This window comes from Aricia agestis, chromosome 4 (genome assembly GCF_905147365.1).
Source record: "Aricia agestis chromosome 4, ilAriAges1.1, whole genome shotgun sequence".
Lineage (NCBI taxonomy): Eukaryota > Metazoa > Arthropoda > Insecta > Lepidoptera > Lycaenidae > Aricia > Aricia agestis.
The window spans coordinates 13,991,424-14,016,994 of record NC_056409.1 but is presented as its reverse complement, the minus strand read 5'-3'; the positions used below and the strand labels follow the sequence as shown (position 1 = coordinate 14,016,994).

At 35.4% G+C, this 25,571-nt stretch overlaps 1 protein-coding gene across 3 annotated transcripts in view; it reads left to right on the top strand.

Moving 5' to 3' along the window:
• The first annotated feature begins 127 nt into the window (after positions 1-127).
• Positions 128-25,571, top strand: part of LOC121725842 (putative epidermal cell surface receptor) — a 33,201-nt gene continuing 7,757 nt past the window's right edge. For all 3 annotated transcript variants that reach the window (XM_042112958.1, XM_042112957.1, XM_042112956.1), the window contains exons 1-6: positions 128-316; positions 14,975-15,103; positions 23,984-24,483; positions 24,582-24,765; positions 25,163-25,292; positions 25,384-25,519. In XM_042112958.1, coding sequence (XP_041968892.1) covers positions 14,986-15,103; positions 23,984-24,483; positions 24,582-24,765; positions 25,163-25,292; positions 25,384-25,519 — 1,068 coding nt within the window. In that variant the 5' untranslated portion in view covers positions 128-316; positions 14,975-14,985. The remainder of the gene's footprint in view (positions 317-14,974; positions 15,104-23,983; positions 24,484-24,581; positions 24,766-25,162; positions 25,293-25,383; positions 25,520-25,571) is intronic.

Below are 25,571 nucleotides of genomic sequence, written 5' to 3'. Positions count from 1 at the left end.
TCGAATTCGAGAAACACTAGTAGCGCGTCTCAAAGCGTTTCGCCACGAATCAAAGAAAGGTTTGGAGGCTCGCTTTCGATGTTTACGGGGAGAAATCTGAGACCGGTCGCCCAGTCCCGCGCCGCGCGCCGTCACGACCGAACGTACCCGTACTATCTCTATATGACATACATATAACATACAAACAAGAAAGTGCTGTGCAGTGGTTCGAGTTTTGGATCTGTGTTTGGATTCTGGAGTTTATGATACAGCGGCTCAGAGACGCTCCGCTTCCATCTTAGAAAGGAACTCTGTTAGCATCTCAATTTAAAAGCATGTGAGTATTCGGTATACGTATGATACACCGACGTTTCTAATACCAGTAACGTTTTTACTAGCCAAGTAAAAGGAATTATGAGATTAATATAGTAGAAAAAGTTACTTATTTGTCATAGTTTTGTACAAACGGCGATATAAACTACATGTTTTTACTTCAGAATATTATTAAAATTTTAACTAAAATCCAACTACGAGCGATGTAGCCTAACTTACCAGAGACATGATTAGGTATAAGATTTACACTTTATGTTAGTCGGAATTTAGACGCTAAGATGACATAAACATACACAAATAGACTGGCAAAGTCATCATCATTTTGGCTTCGTCGTAGTCCAGTCAAAATAGGTCTTAGCTCTACGTGACCGTCCGCCCCGTAGTCACGAAATCATCTATACAATAGAGTTCAACGGGGTGCGATGTCAGAAGTCGACTCAAATCTATCTATCTCTACATACTTATTATTTTCAACCGACTTCCTTAAAGGAGGAGGTTATATTTTAGGAATTCGTTACATTTATCATTTCATAATTCATCATTAATATAATTTTAGTAAAAACAACTATCTAGCTTTCTTTTGCTACTAGGGAAATAATAAATGTTTGTATGATGTAAGTAACTAATTAGTAATTACTAATTCATATAATAGACAATTTTTAATTTGAAGACGTTATAGTGGATGATGGTAAGTAACAGTTAATTTATTTAGCATCATCCACTATAACGTCTGCCTTTTTTATAATTGCTTTTTTTTGTAAATGGAGGCTTTAGGAGGAAAAAATTTGAAATAAAAAAATGTGGTTTCTATTTATCCAGAATATGAAATATACTTACTATACTACTAGTTACAAGGTTTATTCTAATTATACCTAAGGGAAAAAATGAGTAATTTTCTTTATGTTATAAAAATATCTGGATTCTGGTTCATCCACTCACGTTTTCATTTATTTTAAAACTAAGTAAATGTTTTTGTTAAGTATACGAATTACTTATGGAATTGTGGTAATTTATGTGCATTCGATATTTATTAAAGCAATTCAAGTTGTTAAGATATTATGAACTTTAATATTGTTACAATTACATTATGCTAATATCGTGGTGGCGCGTTACGTCGCTAGTCGCTACGTAAGCGCGGCACGTCCTGCGTTACATGTTTCACGCCTATAAACCTGAGCAATTAACGTTTAGCGTTGAACAAAAAATTGGGTGCGTATTGTATGATAGAAAGGGATGTTGTAAGGAGTACTCCAGTTAAAAAAGTGTTTGTAGAAATGGTAGAAACCTACTGAAGCGTCTGCGATCCGTTCCGCAACTTAAAAACAGCGGAACGAATGTTTTAGAAAAATAAGTGCATATTATATAAACATAGCTAGGTCAATGGTCATAGAAATGCATAACAAGCTCCTAAGCCAGTTTTGGACTTCTTATTTCGGTTGCAGCATAAGACAATAATTTTATTGGTATATCTATAAACTGTATGAGTAGAGCCTACATGTAAACATGTTTATCGTTCGCCCGAACTTTTAATTGAAGGCAATATACTAGCTCGTTATGCAATAGTCCTGGCGAATAGAAGGGCGCATTTAAATAATTTTAATCAACGTCCTTTGAAGGGAAGACATCTGAAAGGGCCGGAGGTGTGCGTGTGCGTGAGCCCTCAGCAGACGCGCCGAGGGCTCTATAGAGACCCCTCGCAATGAGCAAGGGTTTTGAGTGCGAAGGGAAACATTCAATCGCAAATAGTCTGGGCTGACTATAAAATAACGTATTCCTTTCAACGCCAGCAAGGTAGTTTTTATTTATGAGTTTATGACTCCGAGAAATAGGTTTTTTAGCGTCGGTTTTTTCTGAAACCTGGGCCTGTAGACAAGTGGCAAAGCGCTAACGCTAACGCTAACGCTAGCGCTACAAAATGTATGCGATTTGACATAAGTCATCGCTTCGCTAGCGAATACTAATGTCAAATCCATACATTTTGTAGCGCTAGCGCTTCGCGCTAGCGTTAGCTTTAGCGTTAGCGTTTTGCCACTTGTCTACGGGGGCTGAGGACGTCTCACCGATTGTAATGTATAATGATTAATGATTTTTTCCCATGTTTTGATTATTTTCTAAGTTAATTAAAATTGGAAAGTAAATAAAGCTAAAAAAACTCGGTTTTTTTACAAAGCGATTACAAAGATTGTGCGACACCTTATTTAATATCCGCAGTATTTATTATAGATCGAGAAATAACATCAAGGAAGGAAATATTTTTCAAGGCCTACATTTAATAGTTATGCAGTATATATAATTAATAAAGAGCTATCAAACTAATAAATACATAATAATGTTATGGGAAATTATGTAGGTATCGAAAATGTCCCAATTATTTTTGGACTGGTTATAAGTTCCATTATAATTTATTATTAATGAAATTAATAAGACGATAATCGTATGCAGCTATGTTAATTTTTATAATACCACGATTGATTGATATATGAGTGGTGATAATGTAGATTGTAGAGTATCGAGTCGAGCATGAATAAAATATTATTCTAAATTCTAAATTGTCGCCTTTTATGAATCTTAAAGAAGATAAATTAAAAAAATCGGGAATAACCATGATTCATGTTCATGAATCTGTCTTTTCACTCATTGCATTGAGCCTATTGTACTTTGCAGTTTAAAAGTCAGTAAAAATATAACTTTAGATATCTCTAAAGACTGTTGACAATTTTAATAAGGTTAAGAATAAATAACATAGCTCACTCTAGCTAGTATCGGTCGGTAATTTTGACGTTCCTATTTAATAATAGAGACCACGCACTATTTAAACTTATTAGGTCTTAAATAGTAACTGATATTAGGTACTAGGTTAGGCTTCAAGTTGTAACACAAGTATAGTTTCTATTATGAGAGTTATTTATAAACAGTTGTAGAAATTTCATCCTTCTATCATACAAGTTGAAGCCTCCATATAGCTGTCGGATCTCAGCAGACAAATAAATGTACCTGCATTTTTCCATCACTCTTGCTCAACTCTACTGCATCTCGTAAGCTCTTAATTCTCGGTAATAGAGTCTAGAATCGCGCGTGGCTCATCACCCCCATAGTTCAAAGTGGTAATGCGGCGAGGCACGCGAGCGAGGCATGTCGTTTACATAACATAGGTGTTTACGTTCGAAACTGAACTGTCCGACGTTCAACGGTACATTTCGTATAATCTAATGATGTTTATTGTCACAGTTCTTAAACATTCCACGGTGTATATTGTGTTGTAAGAAACAATGAACATAAACTCAATTATATCACAGGAAGGGATTAACGGATTAATATTAATAAAGATTAAAAGCAGTAGCGGCGTTGGGGGGGGGCGACGCTGAGTAGTGACCGGATAAAAAAGGGACGCCGAAATCACGCTCAGGCCGCTGGTAGTACCTACTAAAACCCGCACTGATTAAGGTGACGCCGTGTTAAAGTAAAAAATCGTTGTAGATATGTTTTAGATCGCTTGTTTTCTAAGAGAGACCGGGCCAAGAAATGGAACAGCAAGAAATAGAAAGGGCGTAAGCGACAAAATGGTTTTTGTCGCGTAATTTAAAAAGCATAAATATATTTCATATAAGCTATAGCCAAATGATAGTGTATTCTTGAACTAATCTATGTACAAATTTTGGAAGCTTTTCACTCTCCTCTGTTGGCAAAATTAGAACCTCTGTTTTCACAGAGGTCTTTTTGATTTAATTATTATGTGTTATAAAAGTTGACCAATCGTATTATGCTACAGGTAATTCAAAGATAAAGACATGATGAATACTGACAACGAACTTTAATTTCTTAGCTCTAGTCATTGTTGAGAAAAATCGATATCGCTGCAGCCAAATTATAGCATCGGAGATGAAGATTATAGCACCGTCTGTAACGTACAAACTACAAAACGCCAAAAAACAAATAAATAATTAAATAGTCTGATTTTAGTACTCTTGGACCGGCAATTGGCAATATAAAATCAGCGGAAGTGATAACTGATAACTATCAAGCTGTCAAGGTTAAGAAGATGCATAGAGGTAGTGACAAACATAGGCATTATGCGCAGACGGATAGATACAGGGAATATAGTAATGAATAATGAGAAATGGACCCTTTGCGCATAAAAATTTCCGGACCAATACGACCTGCAAACCTTCAAGAAGTGCAAGAGCGTTTTCCCTCTTAAAAGGCCTTAAGAAAGCAACGCAGCTGCAGCTCTTTTAATGTTGCGAGTGTCCATGGGCGACGGTAGTCGCTTTCCATCAGGTGACCCGTTTGCTGGTTTGCCCCATTATTTTATATAAAAAAGTACGAAAGGCGGTATTTGTCGTCGTCGATTACCGCGGGCGGATATCTGCAGGTTTCACTGTGATCACTTGCAGTCGGTTTTGCTCTACATTCTTTGCGAAAAAGCGAAAAAACCAGAATATTAAGTAGGGTAGACTGGGTACGGTTGTGACAGTCGTCATAACAGCGAAACTATACGGAATATGGGGACGGGTGCTAAAAGAGAAAGACGCGTCTTGCAAGTCTGAATGCTTCTCCTAACAATGCTTCCGCCAGCACTTGACGATAACGTTATTAGGGGCCTTCATTGCTTTTTAACAGTCAAAAGTAAGTTTTCTTGCTTGATTTATTTTAATGTTTACTATTTTTTGCATACAAATAACCTATGTCGTGTATTTTCTTATTATAAGTTGATCATTAGTAGTTAACTACAAGTGATTATTTTTTACGTAAATCGTTTAGCCGATTCGTGGCACTTGTTTGATAATTGAAATTCTGTGTTGGGTACGGTTGTGACAAATCTTATGGGTTGTGACATACATTTGTCCTATATTTTTTTCTTAGATGGCCTAAAAACGCTTGCAGAAGACCAAACGAGCGCAGGATAATATCAGTCAATACGAAAATACTTACGAAAAAGTCAAATGTAGGACTTATTTACAGATAACGGCGAAATTCATCATATGAATCGGATGTCGTTGTTTTGGTCGATAAATATGTTTAGAAATAGACTATGTTTTGATACGCGAGATGAATTTGTTTAGAATAAGATAATGATGTTTTATGGTACATTTTTAATGAAAAAAATCATATAAATAATTTTTTTGAAGGTGTCACTACTGACCACAACCACTGTCACAACCGTCCTTGGGTTGTGGTCGGTTGTGACAATTTCCCTCTTTCTTTTATATTTGATTCCATGACTAATACATCGCATTTTAGCATGATATATTAGTATTTTTATGTAGACAAATAAATAAACTATGGTTTGTGACAAAATTTTCCTAGCTAGCTGTAAAATCAACAAAATTATTGTCTTCCAAACCAAAATTGTCACAACCGTACCCAGTCTACCCTACTCATGTGAACGTGTTTCACGATTTGCATTCCCTTTCTCTATCATTATTTAAATCATTATGATTCCAAGGCGCTAAGATAGTACTTTTAATAAGTAGCCGCTCTCAGACGAATTTTATGATTCACTTCACTTGTAATGGAGATATCGACAAAAACTCATACATTTTCAGACAAATTTTTCATTAAATTAAAGTTAGTAGTAAAGTTTTCATTATATATCTCTGATTGTGGCAGTAAGAGCTTATTCTTTATTGATAAAGTTATATTAAAAAACCTGAATACACAGGAAGTTTTGTTTAGATAAGTTTATAAAGTACCTAACTTTATAAAACCTAAATTATAAACATTTTGGTTATAACCAAGATTAAAGTAACTATAGTTGTTCAGAAAAACAGTGTGGTGCAAAGTCTCCACCTGTACGAGTATGGATATATGACGTACATCAATGAAAATATTATTCAATATTTGATGTCATACACCGCGGCATACGGGACTATAAATTAGTATGCCAGTGCCGCGCGCGCATGTAACCAGTCAAACTACGTACTATATTAACATACATACGCGATGACCTATCGAATGTTACTTACGGACATTCCTTCGTCATCCGTATCGACTACTGTGACACAAGACGAATATAATTAGAGAGATTTGTTTTTTAGCCTTTCCCACAGGTTATATTCGAGAAAAACTACATTAGAACGTGGAAATTATGTGTGTGATACAAGAATCATTTGATACATACTATATTATACATACTATACATACTATCTATACATACTATACAAGAATCTTTAGTTGTTTAGATCAGCGTTTTATGAGAATCGTCTGTATGTTATTGGCTAAGGTCTGACTCAGAGGTAAAAAGTAAAAATATAATATACCATAGTCAACAATTTAACCTGCCTTTTCATGAAGTCGATTAAAAGTTAGCGACCTGTGCTATACGTAATTAATGCAATCCTATTTGATTTGCGCTTATAATGACCACGAGACGAGTCAAAAAACTTCATATTATAATGTAACTAAAATTGTTTTGGACCATAAGTTGACTAAAATTCTGAGGATGTTTTCCACTATAGTACTTCATGCCAACTGAACAACAATGCAAAAATGTTATGCAATAAAAATATTCAGACAATAACCGAGGAGAGTTTACAACACTGCATAACAAATGGAATTATATAAAAGTATTTATTAGGTACTTTCTGAAACACCTTTTTACTTGAAAAATATAAAATCTATCATAAGTAGTGGTAGCATACACTTACTAGCAATTTCAAACTCTTTGAAGCTAATGTGATTCAAACATAGAGTAAATATTCCATTCTCAAAGAAATATATGATTTGGTACCACTGAGGTAGTAAGTACTACGTACTAGAGCAGCTATTGCGAACTAAAAACATGTCGCACTTGAGGCATGAGCGGGGTGGGAGGCGGGGCGGTGATTGCTATAGATCAGTACCGCAGAAGTGACAAGTTTTGTGCCTAGTGCCTACACTCGGATGAATGCAGAATCTATTTGAGTAAGTGGATAAAATAAAAATAAAAATTCACTTTTTTATAAAATTTATAATTAATATGGATCCATAGTCCACTATAGCTAATTACCTTATTTAAATTACTTAAATATTTTCAAATATGTACCATAATAAAATTATTATAATGTACGCATGTATAATGTACGTAATATTTTAAATACATATTACCAAAATACAAACTCGTCTACGTGAGTAAGTACTTCATTCATCGTCGTCTTATCATAGATCTGTATTCTGCCTACATTACACTCTGAATCTACTACTCTATGACAATTCAAAATGGCGCGCGTCTTCGCCTAGTAATTGAATGTTCGTATTTTAATTGAAAATAATTAAATAAGAATGCTAATACCGATGAAATGTTATTCCGTTGCATTTGGAAGTGTTACTGGAATCATTTTTGCAGCATCTTAACCCACAACTAGGCATTTTTGCGACTTTTTTTGGTTTCGTTTTTGATTGTGGTACGTCTGGCGCGCAGAAGAGCTCGCGGGCGACTAAGTGCACTGCTGCTATATAGATTACGTTGAATGTGACCAAGCATTGCGTTGCGTTGTCGAGTCTAGTACGTAGTACTTACTATGTCAGTGCTTGGTACACTCACTTTTTGCTGTGTGGAACCAAAAGGTCGCTAGTTACAAAAGTCACGACTCTGTTAGAAATGCGTGTGAAGACAGATCATCGAATGTGCAATCGGTTGACTATACACGGACTCTACAAATAATTAAATATTGTAGTACAACAATTGAATGTTATTTAAAGCAAAAACGGTAAATAAATTCTCTAAATAAAGACTCTACTTATTATTGTATACAAATTATATTTGTAAGAAACTATAAACTTTGATGGCGTAATAGTAATAACGTTTTATTATGTTCAATGATCAAAATTAAAAGAAATATTTTTCTTCAAATTTTCAGTAACTTAGAATATTGATCTAAATTCAAAAGACTTTACTGTTAACTTAACCCACTGTTATTTAAGTTATTTCGCCATGTTCCATGATAAGTATAATTTATCTGTTACTGTAAAAGTAACGGCGCTTTTTATTACTTAGTGCCCGCAAGTGTCTGCTTTCATCACAAGTACGAATTATTGTGAACCGACAATCGCAAAAGTTTTATGTTTTTTTTTTAAAGAAAAGATGATAAATATTGCAGCCCGCAACTCATGAAGAGTGACAAGTGAATAATAATTTAGCTCATTCTCATTTTGACAACCATTTATTAGCTAGCAGCATGGACATGCCAAAATCTTTTACCGCGTAGCGGTAAATTAATGTTACTGGAAATAACTTATTTTTTTTAACTCCAATCCCCAATTGATGGGTTATCCGACTTCCAGAAAGGAGTTTTCCACAAAGATATAATAGGTCGTACTACCTTCACTCTGTGGTGTATGAATAAAGAATAATTTCATCAAACATCATTACTTACTCTGCTATACTTAAGAATTAGGTAGTGCATTGGATAATTATTTACTACATCGCCAAATAATATGCCTACTTTAGAAAGTTTTTATTCAAAAATGTGTAAAACCTTTTTTAACTACTTTAGTGTCCTTTACAAGATAAACCTAGAAACCCTATATTTCACAAGTAACAGAGTTGTCTCGCTCTGTTTGAGGCGAGAGATCGAAGATACCCAAATGGAAACAATTCGAGTCGTCACTAAAACGTTCAATAACAAGTTAGACACAATACCTGTTTTAAACCGCTGGATTTGTAACCAACTATTATTCCATTTTCAATATTAGGTACAAGTACATAAAATCAGTTATTTTTTTAATTTTAAGCATGTATGTGGTACGCCATTTCTGACACATGCGTATTTAACAAGTCTACCACATCACTAGGTATGGTCATATTTTAAATTTTAGTAATAGGTAAAAATAGGCTACATTGAAGAAGAAACTAAGGTTGGGTTGCACCAGAGGCGTGGTTAAAGTTAAAGTTTAACTAAAGTTATTTTTATAGTTAAATATGGCGTCCTGTAGCTTTAACTTTAACCGGAGAAATTCACGTATGAGCGGAGGTAAGGACGCCATATTAAACTTTAACATTTTGCACTGTAGTTAAAGTTACAGTTAAAGTTAAAGTTAGCTGGTGCAACCCAGTCTAAGACTAAATTTTAATGAGAAGTTGATATCAAATGACGCGAAAAAATAAAAACAGTATGTACTACGTTGTACTAATTATCAAGCCGGTTAAAACCATTGAGTGCCTATAACCGTCTAAAATCATAACAGAACATATTTATCTCATTCCGAATGTATTATATATATACCTCCGTCTCAAGTTAATAATGTAAATAATTCAATACGAACAATGGTGGTTTCGTACACAATAAGTTACGAAATCTCTTTGACCGATTAGACAAGAAAAAATGTGTATTGTGATCGTGGGAACCATCGGTTAAGAAACACGCGAGTCGCGACCATTTTGTTTTTTTTAATTCACGCAAAACAGTTAATGAAATTCTTCGCGCATGCCCACCGTAAGCCCACGCTCTACATAGAGTTGTTGGAAATTTTCCTCTAATCTCATGGTATGTGAAAAACAAGCTAATTAGCAGAGGAAAAAAGTTGGATGTGTTTTAGGTATGTTATTCGCATTGAAATATATTAATATAAATACCGGTGAAATTGTTGTAAAATTTTAAAAAATTGCTGCTACTGTTTTCAATCTTTAATTCAAGTAAATCGCTTTCCCAGATGTAAACTTAAAATATGCTTTTACTTTTATAGTATCTAAGTAATTGAATTTAAACTGTTCTCATTACTTGTCTAATAAATTATCATGCAACTAAAATTTGTAAACAATAATTAAATAATTTATTATTGTATAAATAAAACAATAAAATATTATAGGAATCGAATAAAAACTTCACTAATGTTCAAGATTTTTACCTGAAAGTATTATTATAACTAGCTGTAGCGATACATTTTATTGTAGGTACTGTCGCACCTTTTATTAAAATTTAAAATATATTTTCCTTGAACCTATTCAAATTTTATACGTGGGAGAGCCATGCTTTGGCATGAATGGGCCGGATCGACCGGAGAAATACCACGTTCTCATAGAAAACCGGCGTGAAACAGCGCTTGCGCTGTGTTTCGCCGAGTGAGTGAGTTTACCGGATGCCCAATTCCCTTCCCTATCCTCCCCTATTCCCTTCCCTTCCCATCCCTACCGTCCCCTATTACTCTATTCCCTCTTAAAAGGCCGGCAACGCACCTGCAGCTCTTCTGATGCTGCGAGTGTCCATGGGTGACGGAAGTTGCTTTCCATCAGGTGACCCGTTTGCTCGTTTGCCCCCTTCTTTCATAAAAAAAAAAAGATTAGTACCGTTGGAACCTTCCGCGGGTCGTAACGATTATTATAAAACCTTAATAAGCATCCTATCCAGGAGATCTAGACTAGGTCTAAACGCAAATGCGTTTAAAGCACAATAGTTGAGGTATGAGAAGATTATGTTAAGAAATCGTCCCCAATTGGCAGGTGTTTTCACAGCGTTGTGCAAAGTAGGTCTGCGCGCCGCCGTGTGAGAACAATACAAATACTACGAGTTTCTTACTGTATTGCACATTACAATAACAATTTTATGCATTTAGATTAAATCATTTATGTAATTGATTTAAATGATCCAATAAAGATTAAAGATGACTATTTTATAGCAATTGTATAGGTTTTATAGCCTATTGCTAAGTACTCACATACGGTTTTGCTCGATAGTTTTACTCCGAATCGAGGGAAATGACATATTTGACATATTTAATTCCATCGAGCCGGCTCGAAGCGAGCCTTCGAGCTGTCAGTTTTGCGGTCATTATTGCTCGATTTGGAGTAAAACTATCGGGCAAAACCACATGTGAGTACTTAGCTACGAATAATAAAAACTAAGGAAAAGTAACTCCGTCAAAAAACATGCTCCACAATACTTGTCAAAAAAGTGTACCTTAGGTACACATTTCAATACATTTGCAATATTTAGGTGACCTTGAGCGGTACTAGGCTGACATTACATGACAGATCAAAAGGAACCAAATTTAAAACGGTAATAGTATGGGAGTTACGATTCCTTAGTTTTTATTATTCGTAGGTACTTAGCATATAAGTTGTTAGTTAGGTACCTAATTTTCTACTGGCGCCTAGGTCTTAAATCATGCAGCGAAAATACCTTGTTAGGGTTCCGTACCCAAAGGGTGAAAACGGGACCCTATTCATGAGACTTCGATGTCTGTCTGTCCGTCTGTTTGTCTCCAGGCTGTATCTCAAGAACCGCTATAGCTAAAGTTCTGAAATTTTCACAGATTGTGTATATCTATTGCCGCTTTAACAACAAATACTAAAAACAAAATATAATTAATATTTAAAGGGGGCTCCCATACAATAAGCGTGATTTTTTTGGCCTTTTTTGCTCGATATTAATAATGGCAACAGGTAGGCATTTGATATTTTCACAAAGGCCTTAATTATATGTTTATCTACTTCAATATTTAAGAATAATATTAAAATAAAATAAAAAATTAAGGGGGGCTCCCATACAAAAACACAATTTTTGGTCTATGTTTGCTCTATAACAGTACGGAACTCTTCGTGCGCGAGTCCGACTCGCACTTGGCCGATTTTTTGTATTTTGTCTATACTTTGTTTAAAATACCTTTGTATTAAATTTTCAATAAAACTTTTTTCGTATCACATTGAATTGTAATAGCTAGTAAAATAGACAGTACAAGTTATAACCTCCTCCTTTTTGGAAGTCGCTTAAAATGGTAAAGGTATGCAGTATGCCTAAATGTTAATTGTTTAATCACAATTAAATACTCTTTCCGTTTGCTCCAAAAAAAATGTACTTAATTCAATTTGAATGAGAGTTTTGACTGAGAATATTGAGTTTTGACCTTATTGCAATTCAGTACCCATATATTTTAAGGGATCCGTAGCCAAATGGCAAAAAACGGAACCCTTATAGATTCTTCATATCTATCTGTCTGTCTGTCCGTCCGCATGTCACAGCCACTTTTCTCCGAAACTATAAGAGCTATACTATTGAAAGTTGGTAAGTAGATGTAGTCTGTGAAAAATTATTAAAAATTTTAGGGGTCCCCATAGGTCCAACTGAAACAAATAAAAATTCATGTAACTAATGCGAGTGGTGTATCTATCTATGGATAGGTCTTTAAAAATCATATTGAGGTTTTTAATATAATTTTTTTCTAACCTGAATAGTTTTCGAGAGAGACTCTTCCAAATTGGTAAAATGTGTGTGTCCCCCCCTCTAACTTCTAAAGTAGGGGCATAATAAGTCTAAAAAAATAATATATGCTACAGCATAATGTACACATTACTATAAAAACTACCAACGAAAATTGGTTTGAACGAGATCTAGCAAGTAGTTTGTTTTATGCGTCATAAATGTCATAAACCTTAATTTAACTTTCACTAAATCAACTGACTTATAAAAATAAATCAAAAACCTTTTAATTTCATAAAAATAAACCTTATTGCTGCTGCGGAATCCTTCGTTCACCAAGTCCAACTCGCACTTGGCCGATTTTTTTATATTTCTTCTCTGCCCCTAATTACCAGCTCTACCTATAAAATTATATATAAGTATATTAAATTGTAAATAAAAGTTAAGTACTTATCTAACACTTGGTAACTAGGTTAATTTAAATTGTGTTAATATATCACGACGATCTGTATTCAACTAATTAATGTCTAAAACGTGAGAATTCTCAATTTTTTATTAAGATTATTATGTTATATCTAGTACAAGGTTACTAGGTTAAGGTATAAGAGAATAATAAATATTCTGTTTACATGGTAAAATTATGGCTGCATATACCTAATGTCTGTCGTTATTTGTAAAGGACTTTTCCGTGTCATTAAGAGGATACAACAGGGGCTAGAGAAATGAAAAAAAAGTACGTGTAATATCTATAGCTGTCTCCCTTACCTCAAGCCTATACCGCAGAACGCGATAGAGACAACTGCAGAAAATCCAGAAAATCAACGATTCGTTCTCCCCTGATTCCTTCTCCAAAACTTAACCGATTTAAGTACTTTTTTCATTAAAGATTAAAAAAAGGCTTGAGCTGTGTTCCTATGTTTTGCTTTTTTTGTATAATCTAGCCAAATCTGTTTTCTGGACGTTTGAACACAGTGGAAAATCTGGCCATTTTTTTGGGTTTTTGAACGTTCATATCATATTTAATAATTAAATTATGAAAAAAAAAAAGAAAACATAGGGACATTGTATTAGTGGCCGTAGATATTCAGGAAAAAAATTATAACTCTACTAGCATTATCCAGGGAGGAAACAGGGGACAACGTTTGTATGGAAAAAAGGGCGGTGTGGAATCCTCTTAAACAACGGCAAACTTCTAAAACTTGTACAAGCCAAGCTTTACGTAGGTACACAAAATTTTCCTCCGTTTCGTTCGTTCTTTTATTTGTTCAAAGTAGCTGTATGCTAACTTTATTCAAGATATTCAAATGAAAGTAGCGAGAATCGAGATGATTTAGAACAGACAATGTCTAGAGCTAGGAAGCTATCTATTCATGTTTAGCGAAAGTGATGTGCAAAAACTTTGGGAGTTTCCGACCGCGAGAGACGCGAGTCACTTCCATTTGCCATGTCATCCATTAGGATACTTTAGAAAACTTGCAGTCAACAATTTCGATGACGTAGTTAAATATGTATGGATTTAATATAACGCATTGCAAGTCTTTTACAGTACGTTTTTCGCGTAGACCGTAACTATCTGGCACGCACAATAAAATTATGTCGCCAGCAGTATTTCCGGACCAATACAACTTGCAAACATTCAATTTTTCCTATTTTTAAAAGGCCGGCAACGCACCTGCAACACTTCTGATGTGTTTGATGCGAGTGTCCATGGGCACAGAATACAAATTCCACGGAGTCCATGGGTGACGGTAGTTTTTTTCCATCAGTTGAGCCGTTTACTCACTTGTCGTCCACAGTCGTCCCAATTAAAAAAAAAAAAGTGTCGCCAAAAAAAGTTACATTTTTCTCCTGAATTATTAGAAATTGCAGTACAAAGTTCGTGATATATTAATTTCTAATTAAATATCCTTTAATTAAAGTTTCATGACAATCTATATCATTTTCCAACTAACCAAAGGGTGAAAATCGTGTGATTAACATATTTATGAGCTTTAAACAGGTCAAGACATTACCTCATTGAAAGGGAAACTCAGTTACATAATACATTTTGATTGATAACAACACAATGACGCCCACGGTGGGGCTCTGGTACACTGACCCATATGTCACAGGTTTTACGCCTTCATGACTGATGACTTGTATTGTACTGATGAACTCAACATCTGATGAATAACGATGATTGTTCTGGTTTGTGAATATAAGATTTTTGCAAAAATTTGCAGAGTCTGTAGATAATTGTGAATTGTGATGGCGTTTTTACACCTGTGAGTAGCGCTTAAACACGTCCGTTACGCTACTTCAATACATATGCTTAAATTGATGGAAGACTGATAGTAAAGCAATTATAATTTGTTATTAAATATACATTAATTGTGGTAACAAAGTTTTGAAATGAATTAACTTCTTTGTTATCGTAAATTCAGTCGATAACAATAAATAATAAATTGACATCGGCCATTTTAAAGACTCTGATTTCTTTTCTCTACATTCTCTACTACTAAACCAGTTTCATGTTTCTCATATTTATTAAGAATGTGATTTTCCACCAGATGGCGCGGTGATGGCCAGTCGCGTGCGCGCGCTCGCGCTGTGGTGCGCTGTCGCCTGCGCCGTCGCCAGCGCGGCCGCATACACCATCGACTGCAACCACGACTACACCGACTGCGAGGCGGAATTCGGTACGTATATTATATTGCGTTGGAGACAGGAGAAACTAGTAGGAAAATTTATTCAGAAGCAGATGAGGGACATTCATGATTTTGTGGAATGCATATCTATCATATCTGACAGATGACGAATAGAATTGAATTGACATAAGCCAACCAAATAATTTAGGTCCGTCAACTGGCTCCGAATCAATTTCCTCGATGGTGCATTGATTCATCCCGCTCATATCGCGCACCTTTGTAAAAAACGAGATAGCAATTATACTTCGTGCGCCGGTGGAAGAGGTGTGTTATGTGTAGGTCAATGTACGCGACATGCTCCGTGATCGGACTATGGATCGTAAACCCAAAACGGTATTCCAAAAGATTAGTACCATCGAAGAAATTGATACATAGGCAGATGACGGACCTAGTACGTAATTTGGTCGGATTATGTCAATTCAATGTTAGTTATCGTGATCTGCCGGTCGGATATTTTGACACAAAGCTTCCAAATTGCGCCTATGAATCAATGCCTATTGTTTGTCTATAAGCAGAATGTACTATCAGAGAAGTCTCTGATAGACAAACAATAGTAGAAGTGTTAATAAGTATCAGTTTAGTAGTTACTGCGTGTAATAGACCGTTGTAACAAATGTTTATGATAATATTATGCCTTAATTTTTTTTTGTCATTGATTAATTAAGCTTTTGACTATCATCAACAGTGACCTGTGAGCTGTGACTTGATCTTTACGTGCAGCAAGTCGACAATAACTACCATTAACCGTCTTCCTTACTGATTTATCGTAAATCTTAAATCTTGTGACGATTAAACATCAACTTAGCAAACAAACGATCACTTTGCTAAAGAATTATCAACAATTAGATCTATGATATAGACAAATCCCCTCCAGTATCAGATATACGAAAATAAAATATTTTTTCTAGCTCATCTTTAGGAGGTAACAAAAACTAACGACGAATTTAACGAATTCTAGTCGTGACTTCACACCTTTTTTGAAAGGAGGAGCCGCCTTTTTTGTGTTCTTTTAAATGTTTGGATAGTTTTTGTGTAAAATGCGGTTACGTTCTGCCGTGGTCCATTAGTTATTGTTTTTATAATGACATCACCGTTCACCCGAAATGGATACCCGCCGTAAACTTACATTCTTCAGCGATGATTCCATTTACATCCATGATATTGTTACGGTACATGGTACATGGACACGTGGTGCGCAAGTACATACTCGAACCTTCTAGAAAGGTCCAATGTTTGTTTACGTGTTTACCCTTTATTTGTTAGCGTGTTTGAATTTAGACCTTATGACTGAGTCCATAAGGTCTAAATTCAAATTCAACTTACTGCACTTATCGCAAGGACGGCAGTTTTTATTGTGGTACATGCCCGAGCCTCCTAGAAATTTCCCACGGTTGTTTACTTGTTTACGTGAATCGGGAAATTTCTGGAATTCGTCTCGCCATATAAAAAGAGCCGCAGGCAGGCCCGGAGGTCAGTTCGTTTCGAGCTTTCAACAAGGCGATTTCGGAGTGATCAATAGTGAGTGAACCAGTGAAACCTGCGACTTGGCTACGACCTAGGACAGTGATAGTGCTTAGTGATTGGACCTAGTGATTTGTGTTTGGACTTAGTGCTAAGTGTTGTGACCTAGTGTTTAGTGCAGTGTTAATAAAGTCTTCAAGAGAGTCACCAGGTCTTTCTCTCCAAATCCTCGAACCCTAGCACGTAACAATATTAAGCTTAACGACGCTAAGCCGATGAATAACTATTCATCATGGAGACACTTTGTATTCCCGAAAAGATCATTGTGGAAACGGGAAAGATTAAGTGGCTAATTATAACACCCCTCTTTTTTATCGGGGGTTAAAAATTGTAGATCAATGAAGTGTCCATATTTTCTCTATTAAAATAGTTAAAATATAATGAAGTTCCCAGTTGGTTAGTTGCTAAGGGGCTTGGTTTTACGAGTATACAAAAAAATGTCACAAGTTTACAGTGATATTTTTTTTTTATTATTGACCATAGAACTTTGAAGCCATGTAATGCAGCACACATTAGGATGCATTAGGTATTCCAGTCATAAAAAGTCATATGATACATCAAACCGGATATCATAAACAAAATATTACAAGTACAGTGAGATTTTTATCACTCGCATACTAAACTCGTCCACAAAGTTATCTGCTGCCAGAACGGGGATACACATTTTTTACGAACTCCGAGTGAAACCCACAAAGGTTTTATACCTGTTGCAAATATGTGGGCTGATTCATAAGGTGGATACAGAAAAAGGTGATTTTAACCTGAACCCAAATTGCAGCCTCACATAAAAGCTCCACATATTTTGGGCTTACCACGAGACATTCAAGGTCATAGGGTCAAAGCTGCTATAAAGCTGGCCAACTTTCGGATGGAAAATAAATTACAGAACTTAAATTCGTATTAAATGAGATCTTGTGGAACTTTAGACTTTGGACTCAATGAGACAACGAATAGATAGATACTAATATTATAAATGCGAATGTGAATCTGCCTAGTTTTATCGTAACAAACATGACGATACAGACGATTTTATTTGAATTTGGTATAGGTTACGGAAAATAACATGTCACATAAGTCACATAAGTTTTATCCTAAAAAATGTACGGTTCTCGATAAACGAAATTCGGCACAACGCAGTTGCTGTCAACATCAATTAATTGATACCTATGTAAAGCGAGATGTCACTATCAGTAACACTGCGTGGTAAAAAAAGACTACACGTCTTTTTTTACCACGCAGTGTTACTGATAGTGACATCAGAATACATGACAACAGAACTCTTTTTTTGACGTCCAGTCGGCACTTATCGGCACGTTGACAGTTTAATATCATAGAATTCATGTTCAATCATGGTTGTGAATATCTGTGTGTAAAATATGTGTATACGTACACATATTTTACACACAGATATAAATCCATTTCGGTTTCGTTTGACAGCTCGAGATTGTTGCTCTATTCCGCAAGGTATACTTTGAATGTATATTAACTTTATGGTAAAGATGCTAAAAATTATGAATAACGTTAACGTAAACGAGTCTATGTTTCAATTTGACAGTAGAGCTTGTACCCTGTTCTGAGGCTTGTACCATCGAAGAAATTAATTCATATGTAGTTGTCACGTCACGTCACGTCATTTGGTCGAATTATGTCAATTCAATATAATTCGTGATCGGTTAGCTGGGCTTGATAAAACGCGACCACTTTACGTAGGTCAGGGTATGAATAAACTTCTCTGATAGTACCTACTGCGTTAATTTAGAAGGTAGAGACTAGAGGTCCCACTGTAATTAAATGCCATCACATCTGTGCCATCGTTAATAGAGTCTGACCTTGTGGAGTGCCGAAATCGTGCGAAGCGAATGGCCACAGAACATCAATGTGAAAGTACAAATCACTATCTACTGATGATCGCTCTGTGTTCACCTGATTGTTTGTTGCTGTTGTTGTGTTTGCAATCAAGGTCGTGAAAAGCTTGTCTAGCCAATAATATTATGAATACCTTTAATTTTGGTACGTTTTGTGAAGCAAATGTCATCAAAACCAGTTTAGTACTTTTTGCAATTATATGTATACGAGCTTTTGCCCGCGGCTTCGCCCGCGTTAAGAAGTATTATTATATACAAACTTTCATTCCCTATTTGAACCCCTTGGGGTTGGAATTTATCAAAATCCTTTCTTAGCGGATGCCTACGTCATAACATCTACATGCATGCCAAATTTCAGCCCGATCCGTCCAGTGGTTTGGGCTGTGCGTTGATAGATCACTATGTCAATCAGTCAGTCCTTTGAGTTTTATATATATAGATTTTGCAATATAGTTTATTGAAAATACCAGAAACAGTTATATTATGTTCTTTGGGACATAAGACAATAATAAAATGGTAGAGTTCTGAAATTAAGTTTGCGGTATAATGACAAGTACGATTTTATATTTTGTAGAATCTATAGATCTAACAAATTTAGTTTGCGATGTTAAGAGTTAAGTGTGGGTCACCGGATGTACATCTGGCATCGGATTTCCTTACGGAGCTACTGCTGATGTCGCCGGCCGGATGCGCCTGCGCAACACTTCACACGGACACGCGTGTCGTGCTATAGCTATTACTCACATGAGAAAATTGTCCACCATGACTTTATTTGTGCAACGCTTAAATGCCTAAGACTATATAGCGCTACTTCTGAGAACAGTCTTGGGAGACTTAAATCTGTCACGTTATGGAAATCTAAATGAAAACGATATCGGTATAGTAAGATAATATCCATCAATAATGTTGATAAATGGTTTGTCGAGCGATAGAAATGAGGTTAATCTAGATCATGTTTTGCTCTCCTTTCGCCTTAATGCATTATGCTTTATCAATATTAAGTAGTTAACGGTGAAATGCCCTTCTTAGTTTCTAGAGATTAGGACTTAGTACTTACGAATTGAGTGCTGGAATAGGCATTTTTAAAAATTCACGTAGATTCCACAGTTTATACCAAGTACCTATTTACGCTCCAATCCGATCCGAAAGCCGATTTAGACAAAATTTTCTATGAAGATACGGTCCCGGTAAAACACAGAAATCTTTATTGCGGAAAATACCGCTCAATAAACAAATTCCTATATGATTGCGAGATGTTGCCCGCGATTCGTTTTTTAATATCGTTATTATACTCGTATTTACGTTAGTGCCGATTATATCGGCATACCATAGAACTCGTAATGTCAGGTCAATAATTTGCACTTGAGATATCGGTCAGCGCAATTGCAGTTCAATAATATAAACAGAGGTTTGGAACCGGTCTCGACTCAACGTCCTTTGCATTTGAGGTCACAAATACACGTCTATGTGGGGCCGTGGCCTAATTGGTAATGTCAATGAACAAATATTGGCCTCTGGCACTGCAGCTGCTTGGCGCGTATGAGAGGGAATATTCCACCATTCTGCAGTGTAAGATGAATCATTGATTTATGATCTTCTTTAGATTTATGGTTTGCTATCTAGAACCATAGTGAAAACAAAACCATAATAAAGAAGATAAACCACGCGCCACGCTTTAAAGGGAAACCAGCGTTCTAACTCGTCTGCTAACTGTATTGGCTTATAGTAATTGAGCTTCTTTTAAAATGTATCACTAGGTATTTCTCATAGTTTAAGATATCAATGCTCTTTCAAAAATGTACATCGCTGATGATACTCTACTACGACTTGGTGTTGCATTATTTATGCTTTAGATTGTTTGCAGCGGATCGATTTCAAACGACTATCTATCCACGCGCACTCGCGCACTCGTTAGGTTGAGGTCGCACAGACCCACAACATCCTTTTATTGTACTTGTAACTACAAGTAGTACTTATAATTGAGGTTCTAGCAAATTAAGAGGAGACAGACAGAGCAGAATTTGATGAAAGCTAATGATGTTGTATACTTCGTTTCTTTTTTTTATGAAATAAGGGGGCAAACGAGCAAACGGGCCACCTGATGGAAAGCAACTTCCGTCGCCCATGGACACTCGCAGCATCAGAAGAGCTGCAGGTGCGTTGCCGGCCTTTTAGGGTAATAGGGGAGGGTAGGGGAGGGAATAGGAGAGGGTAGGGAAGAAAATTGGAGAGGGTAGGGAAGGGAAAAGGGTAGGGGATTGGGCCCCCGGTGAACTCATTCGGCAACACACAGCGCAAGCAGTGTTTCACGCCGGTTTTCTGTGAGTCCGTGGTATTTCTCCGGTCGAAGCGGCCCATTCGTGCCGAAGCATGGCTCTCCCACGTCATTAATCCACGTCGTCTGTGTTGTGTTAAAATAGTCCTAACATATCCTACATCCTACATAACTGTCGTTTTGGAAGTAAAAAAGTTAAGTTCTCCAGCTATTAAATCTAACACAACTTTGTCTTACGAATTAATTTCGGCTTAACATAGATCGACGAATTTTTCCTTAATAAGAAACAGAAATGCAATAAAATATTAGCTGTATTTAAATGACTACAAAAGTGAAATTAAAAAAATCGATGTTACGGTAAACAAGCCACTTTCATACAATTTACATGATTTCTATTTGCATAATTTCTTCGTTAAGATGAGAAAAAATATAATTATTATATTATTCATTATACAATAATCTAAATTAAAAATAGAGTACATATAGAGTAAAAATAGAGTACATAAATCCAAGAGCTTTTACTTTTAAAGATTTTATTATCTTAAAAAATCTAAATATCTCAAAAATTTCGTCGATCGTCGTCGTATCTAAAATAAATTCTTTAGACCTACTGAACCAACGGACTATACATTCTAACGTATTATATTTGACCGATGAATCTTCTAGCAATAAAAGCTTTATAGTAGGCGTTGACCTTCCTAGCTCGACTAGCGTGACCTGCTTTTAGCGAACTTACTTATATGGTTAAAGCTATATTATGTTGGATTTATAATATGATATTGAACATATTTGTGTTACTTATGAGTTATAAATAAATGTGATATCACAGATTTTTCTGTTAGAAAGTCTAACAGGCAAAATGTGTTAAAAAGTTATTATATACTAGACGTTCCGCGCGGCTTCCTGTAAATTAGGAATTTGATGGAAACTGTAAATTTTCCCGCAAAAAAAATAGCCTATTGCTAAGTAGTCACATACTAGTTTTGCTCGATAGTTTTACTCGAAATCGAGCAAAAACCACCGTGTGGACCGCAAAACTCAGAGCTCGAAGGCTCGCATCGAGCCAGTTTGAAGGCTCGAATCGAGCCGGCTTGACAAATTTTTTGACACAGTCTCTTCCTTAGTTTTTATTATTGGTAGCTAATTTCCTTGGAACTGGAGTAAAACTATCGAGCAATGCTGAATGTGTGGACGAAAGCTCGAGCCGTGGTTTTTACTCTACGTGATTGCTCGATCGAGCAAAACCGTATGTGAGTACTTACACTAAGTCTCTTCACGTGGCCCTCTTTATATCTGTGCCTAGGGTATGTTATTCGAATATTCGAATACTCGTTTTATTCGAATATTCGACGATTTTATTATTCGAATATTCGCCAAATTATTTTTCGAATAATTCGAATAGTAAAAATATTTTTTATTTTTGTTTAAAATGCTATCAAACATAAAAATAACATGGAATAAGAAGATAATTAAGTTAATTTCAGGAAAATAATATTATTTATGAATATTCTACATCTTTAATGATAATATTATAACATATAAATCTGATTTTATTCTAACTAATGATTATACGACCATTCATCGTCGCCGTTGACCATGTTTTAGAAACGTCTAATAAATTCATTTGCATGTTTTTAGGCAAAATAACGATTTTGCCTAAAGACATGAAAATAAAGATATCATAAACTCCTTTCAGTCATGGATTTCAATATCGTCAGTTATAATGGTCACTCACGATCTGTATCCATTGACTTCTTTCAAGCATAACCACATGAGAAAAGTTAAAGGTGCTACGATCGAAAACGGTTTACACTTTATAGCTTTTCTTTTATTGCCCAGCTGTAACCTTAAAATATATATTTTTAAAGTGTTTAACGATAAAAATTAACTATGTCATCTATATATTAATACGTGAGCCAAAAACTTTGTATCCCTTTTGACGAAAAATGGGGAAACGTAGGCGAATGAAATTTTGCACAGTTATATTTTTTATGGTGAAGGAGTGCATCGAGCTACTATTATTTTGAAATTATTCTTTTATCATAATTTTTTTTAACAAATAAAACATTACACACACTACAACACATACACAAGAGAAATGACAGATTTTTGAGTGACAAGCCTATACATTACTTTTTTTGAATCTTAGATACTATTAGACAAAGCTTACACGGCCAGTCTGATATCAGCTGAGTCCCAGAGACAAGAGTTGAAAAAATATGATAAAGTCAATATTTTTTTACAAAATATAGGTAGTAGTCCTAATGTCGTTGAAACTAAGGTCGAATTGCAACCATTGGGCGATCTCTAGTTTACAAAGATTTATGTTGATAAAAGTAAAAATTAGAATTGCTTACTTCGTAGTATTAACAAAATAGGTTGTACATGGTTGTACGAAGTTTTTTGTTACTTTTGTTCAGAGTATTCAGCATTTTTCAAAAATTTTGAATTATTCGAATAATATTCGAATTATTCGAAAACTTTTGTAAAATATTCAAATTATTCGAATAGTAAATTTGTCGAATAATAACATTCTCTATCTGTGCCAAATAACATAAAAATTGCTCCCGTAGTTCAGGAGATTTAAAGCTGTTTAAAAAATCCCCTTTTTTCACATTTTCCTCTGTTTCTTCGCTCCTATTAGCCTTAGCGTGATAATATATATTATAGCCTATAGCCTGTTGCCTTCCTCGATAAATGAGCTATCTAACATTGAAAGATTTTTTTAAATCGGACCAGTAGTTCCTGAGATTAGCGCGTTCAAACAAACAAACAAACAAACTCTTCCGCTTTATAACATCATAAGTAATAAGTAATCTTATATCTTCTTGTATATATATATAATTGGAATCTCGGAATCCGCTCCAACGATTTTCATGAAATTTAGTATATAGGGGGTTTTGGGGGCGATAAATCGATCTAGCTAGGAATCATTTTCAGAAAATGTCTTTTTATGCGTGTTTTGTATCGTGTATCGTTAATCGATAAACAGAAAAATATGACTCTTCCTGACATAAATTGGCGAATAATAATACTATTTTGTAAGCAACTAATTGTTTTAACGACCAGCAGATGGCGTTATTAAGTAACACGAAGTCAATAAGTGTTTGCTATACCGAGCAAAGCTCGGTCATCCAGGTACTAAGTACTTAATAAGTAATAATTAGATCTATTTATTTATCCCAATAATTCATACAAAATTCTTTACAGGTAAACTCGCGATAAACGATGGGGATCCTTTGCTACCGCTATCATCTGAAATTGTCACAGAGAGAGCAGAACCTGTTGAACCGATAACTTCTACCACATCGACAACCACAACTACAACTACCAGTACAACTACTACAACTCAAACACCTAGTACAACTTCTGAGCCTGTAACAACTACTGTTGAAGCTAATGAAGTACCAGACTCAAATTCGAAACCTAAACCTAGACTGCTTAATCTGAATGTAGACGAACTACAGAATTTTGCAAATATACTACACAATCAAACCGAATCTAAAAATTCTAAGAAATATTTTGATCTCAGTGATGTTGATCTGGATGCGGAAAATGACGAAGACACGTCCTTAGAGCATCATGAAGAAAAGCATATTAAGATACCAGATAAGTTTTACTCAAATCTTCAGGAGCCATTCCATCCGATGTTAAATGTCGATAGAAGTGATGAATCGGAAACCTGTATTGATAATGGAATTACTCATAAGGTACGTATGTAGAAAAAAAACCTGTTTTAACTAAGTTTTAACTATAATGGCAGTATAGTTGTAGACAAATGTAGCCAAAAATCATAACCTACTTTTAGATCGGGGACAAAATAGATCGTGGTTGCGATGAAACATGTGAATGCACGCCCGGCGGGCAGCTGGAGTGTGCGCCGAGATGTCAGAGCCCATTCATCCGTCGCGGCCGGCGCCTCAACGATCCGCTGTGCTTCGAGTCCCCGGTTGATGAATGCTGCTCTATTATAGCCTGCGCCACGGGAAATGGTATCTTTTACTTACGATCTTGATAGATCTTACATGACATTTGTATTTGGACGAGCTCATAAACTGCTTGTACAAAATATACTTTTATGAATTAATGACTACGCGGCTTAGATTTTTCTAGTATTTGAATCTTTACTAATATAATATTGTAAATACGAAAGTGTGTCTGTCTGTTACCTCTTCACGCCCAAACCGCTGAACCGATTTTGATGTTTGCTATGGAGTTACTTTGAGTCCCAGGAAAGAATATATGATACATTTTATCCAGGAAAAATTGCACTGTTCTCTCGCCATAAACATATTTTGACGCAACGGAGTTGCGGGCGCCACCTATTTTCATAATAATTTCTCAAATCTCAGTAAAATGTATTGTAAATGGCATACATCATGTTTGTAGATGCAAAGACAACGTCCGTCGAAGTGTGCCACTATAATAACATAACGTACACAGTAGGCAGCAAGTGGAATGTTGGATGTGAGCAAACGTGTACTTGTGAAAAAGACTCCGTAGTAACGTGCAAACCAAGGTAACGCAACTTATTAATATTACTAAACAATATTATTATAAAATTATAGAGTAAACTTTTTATCTCGTATTTTTTTATATTTAAATTGTAGATGTAACCGCTTGCCACAGTCAGAAAAATGTATAAATGTTCAAGATCCAAAAGATGAATGTTGCGAAGTCCAGGTTTGCGATGTTTCGCAAGATGACCATGAAGAAGTACTTGATAATGCTAATAGTACGACTGAAGTAAGTTCAATAATGATATCACATTACATATGTTATCAAAGATCCTTACTTA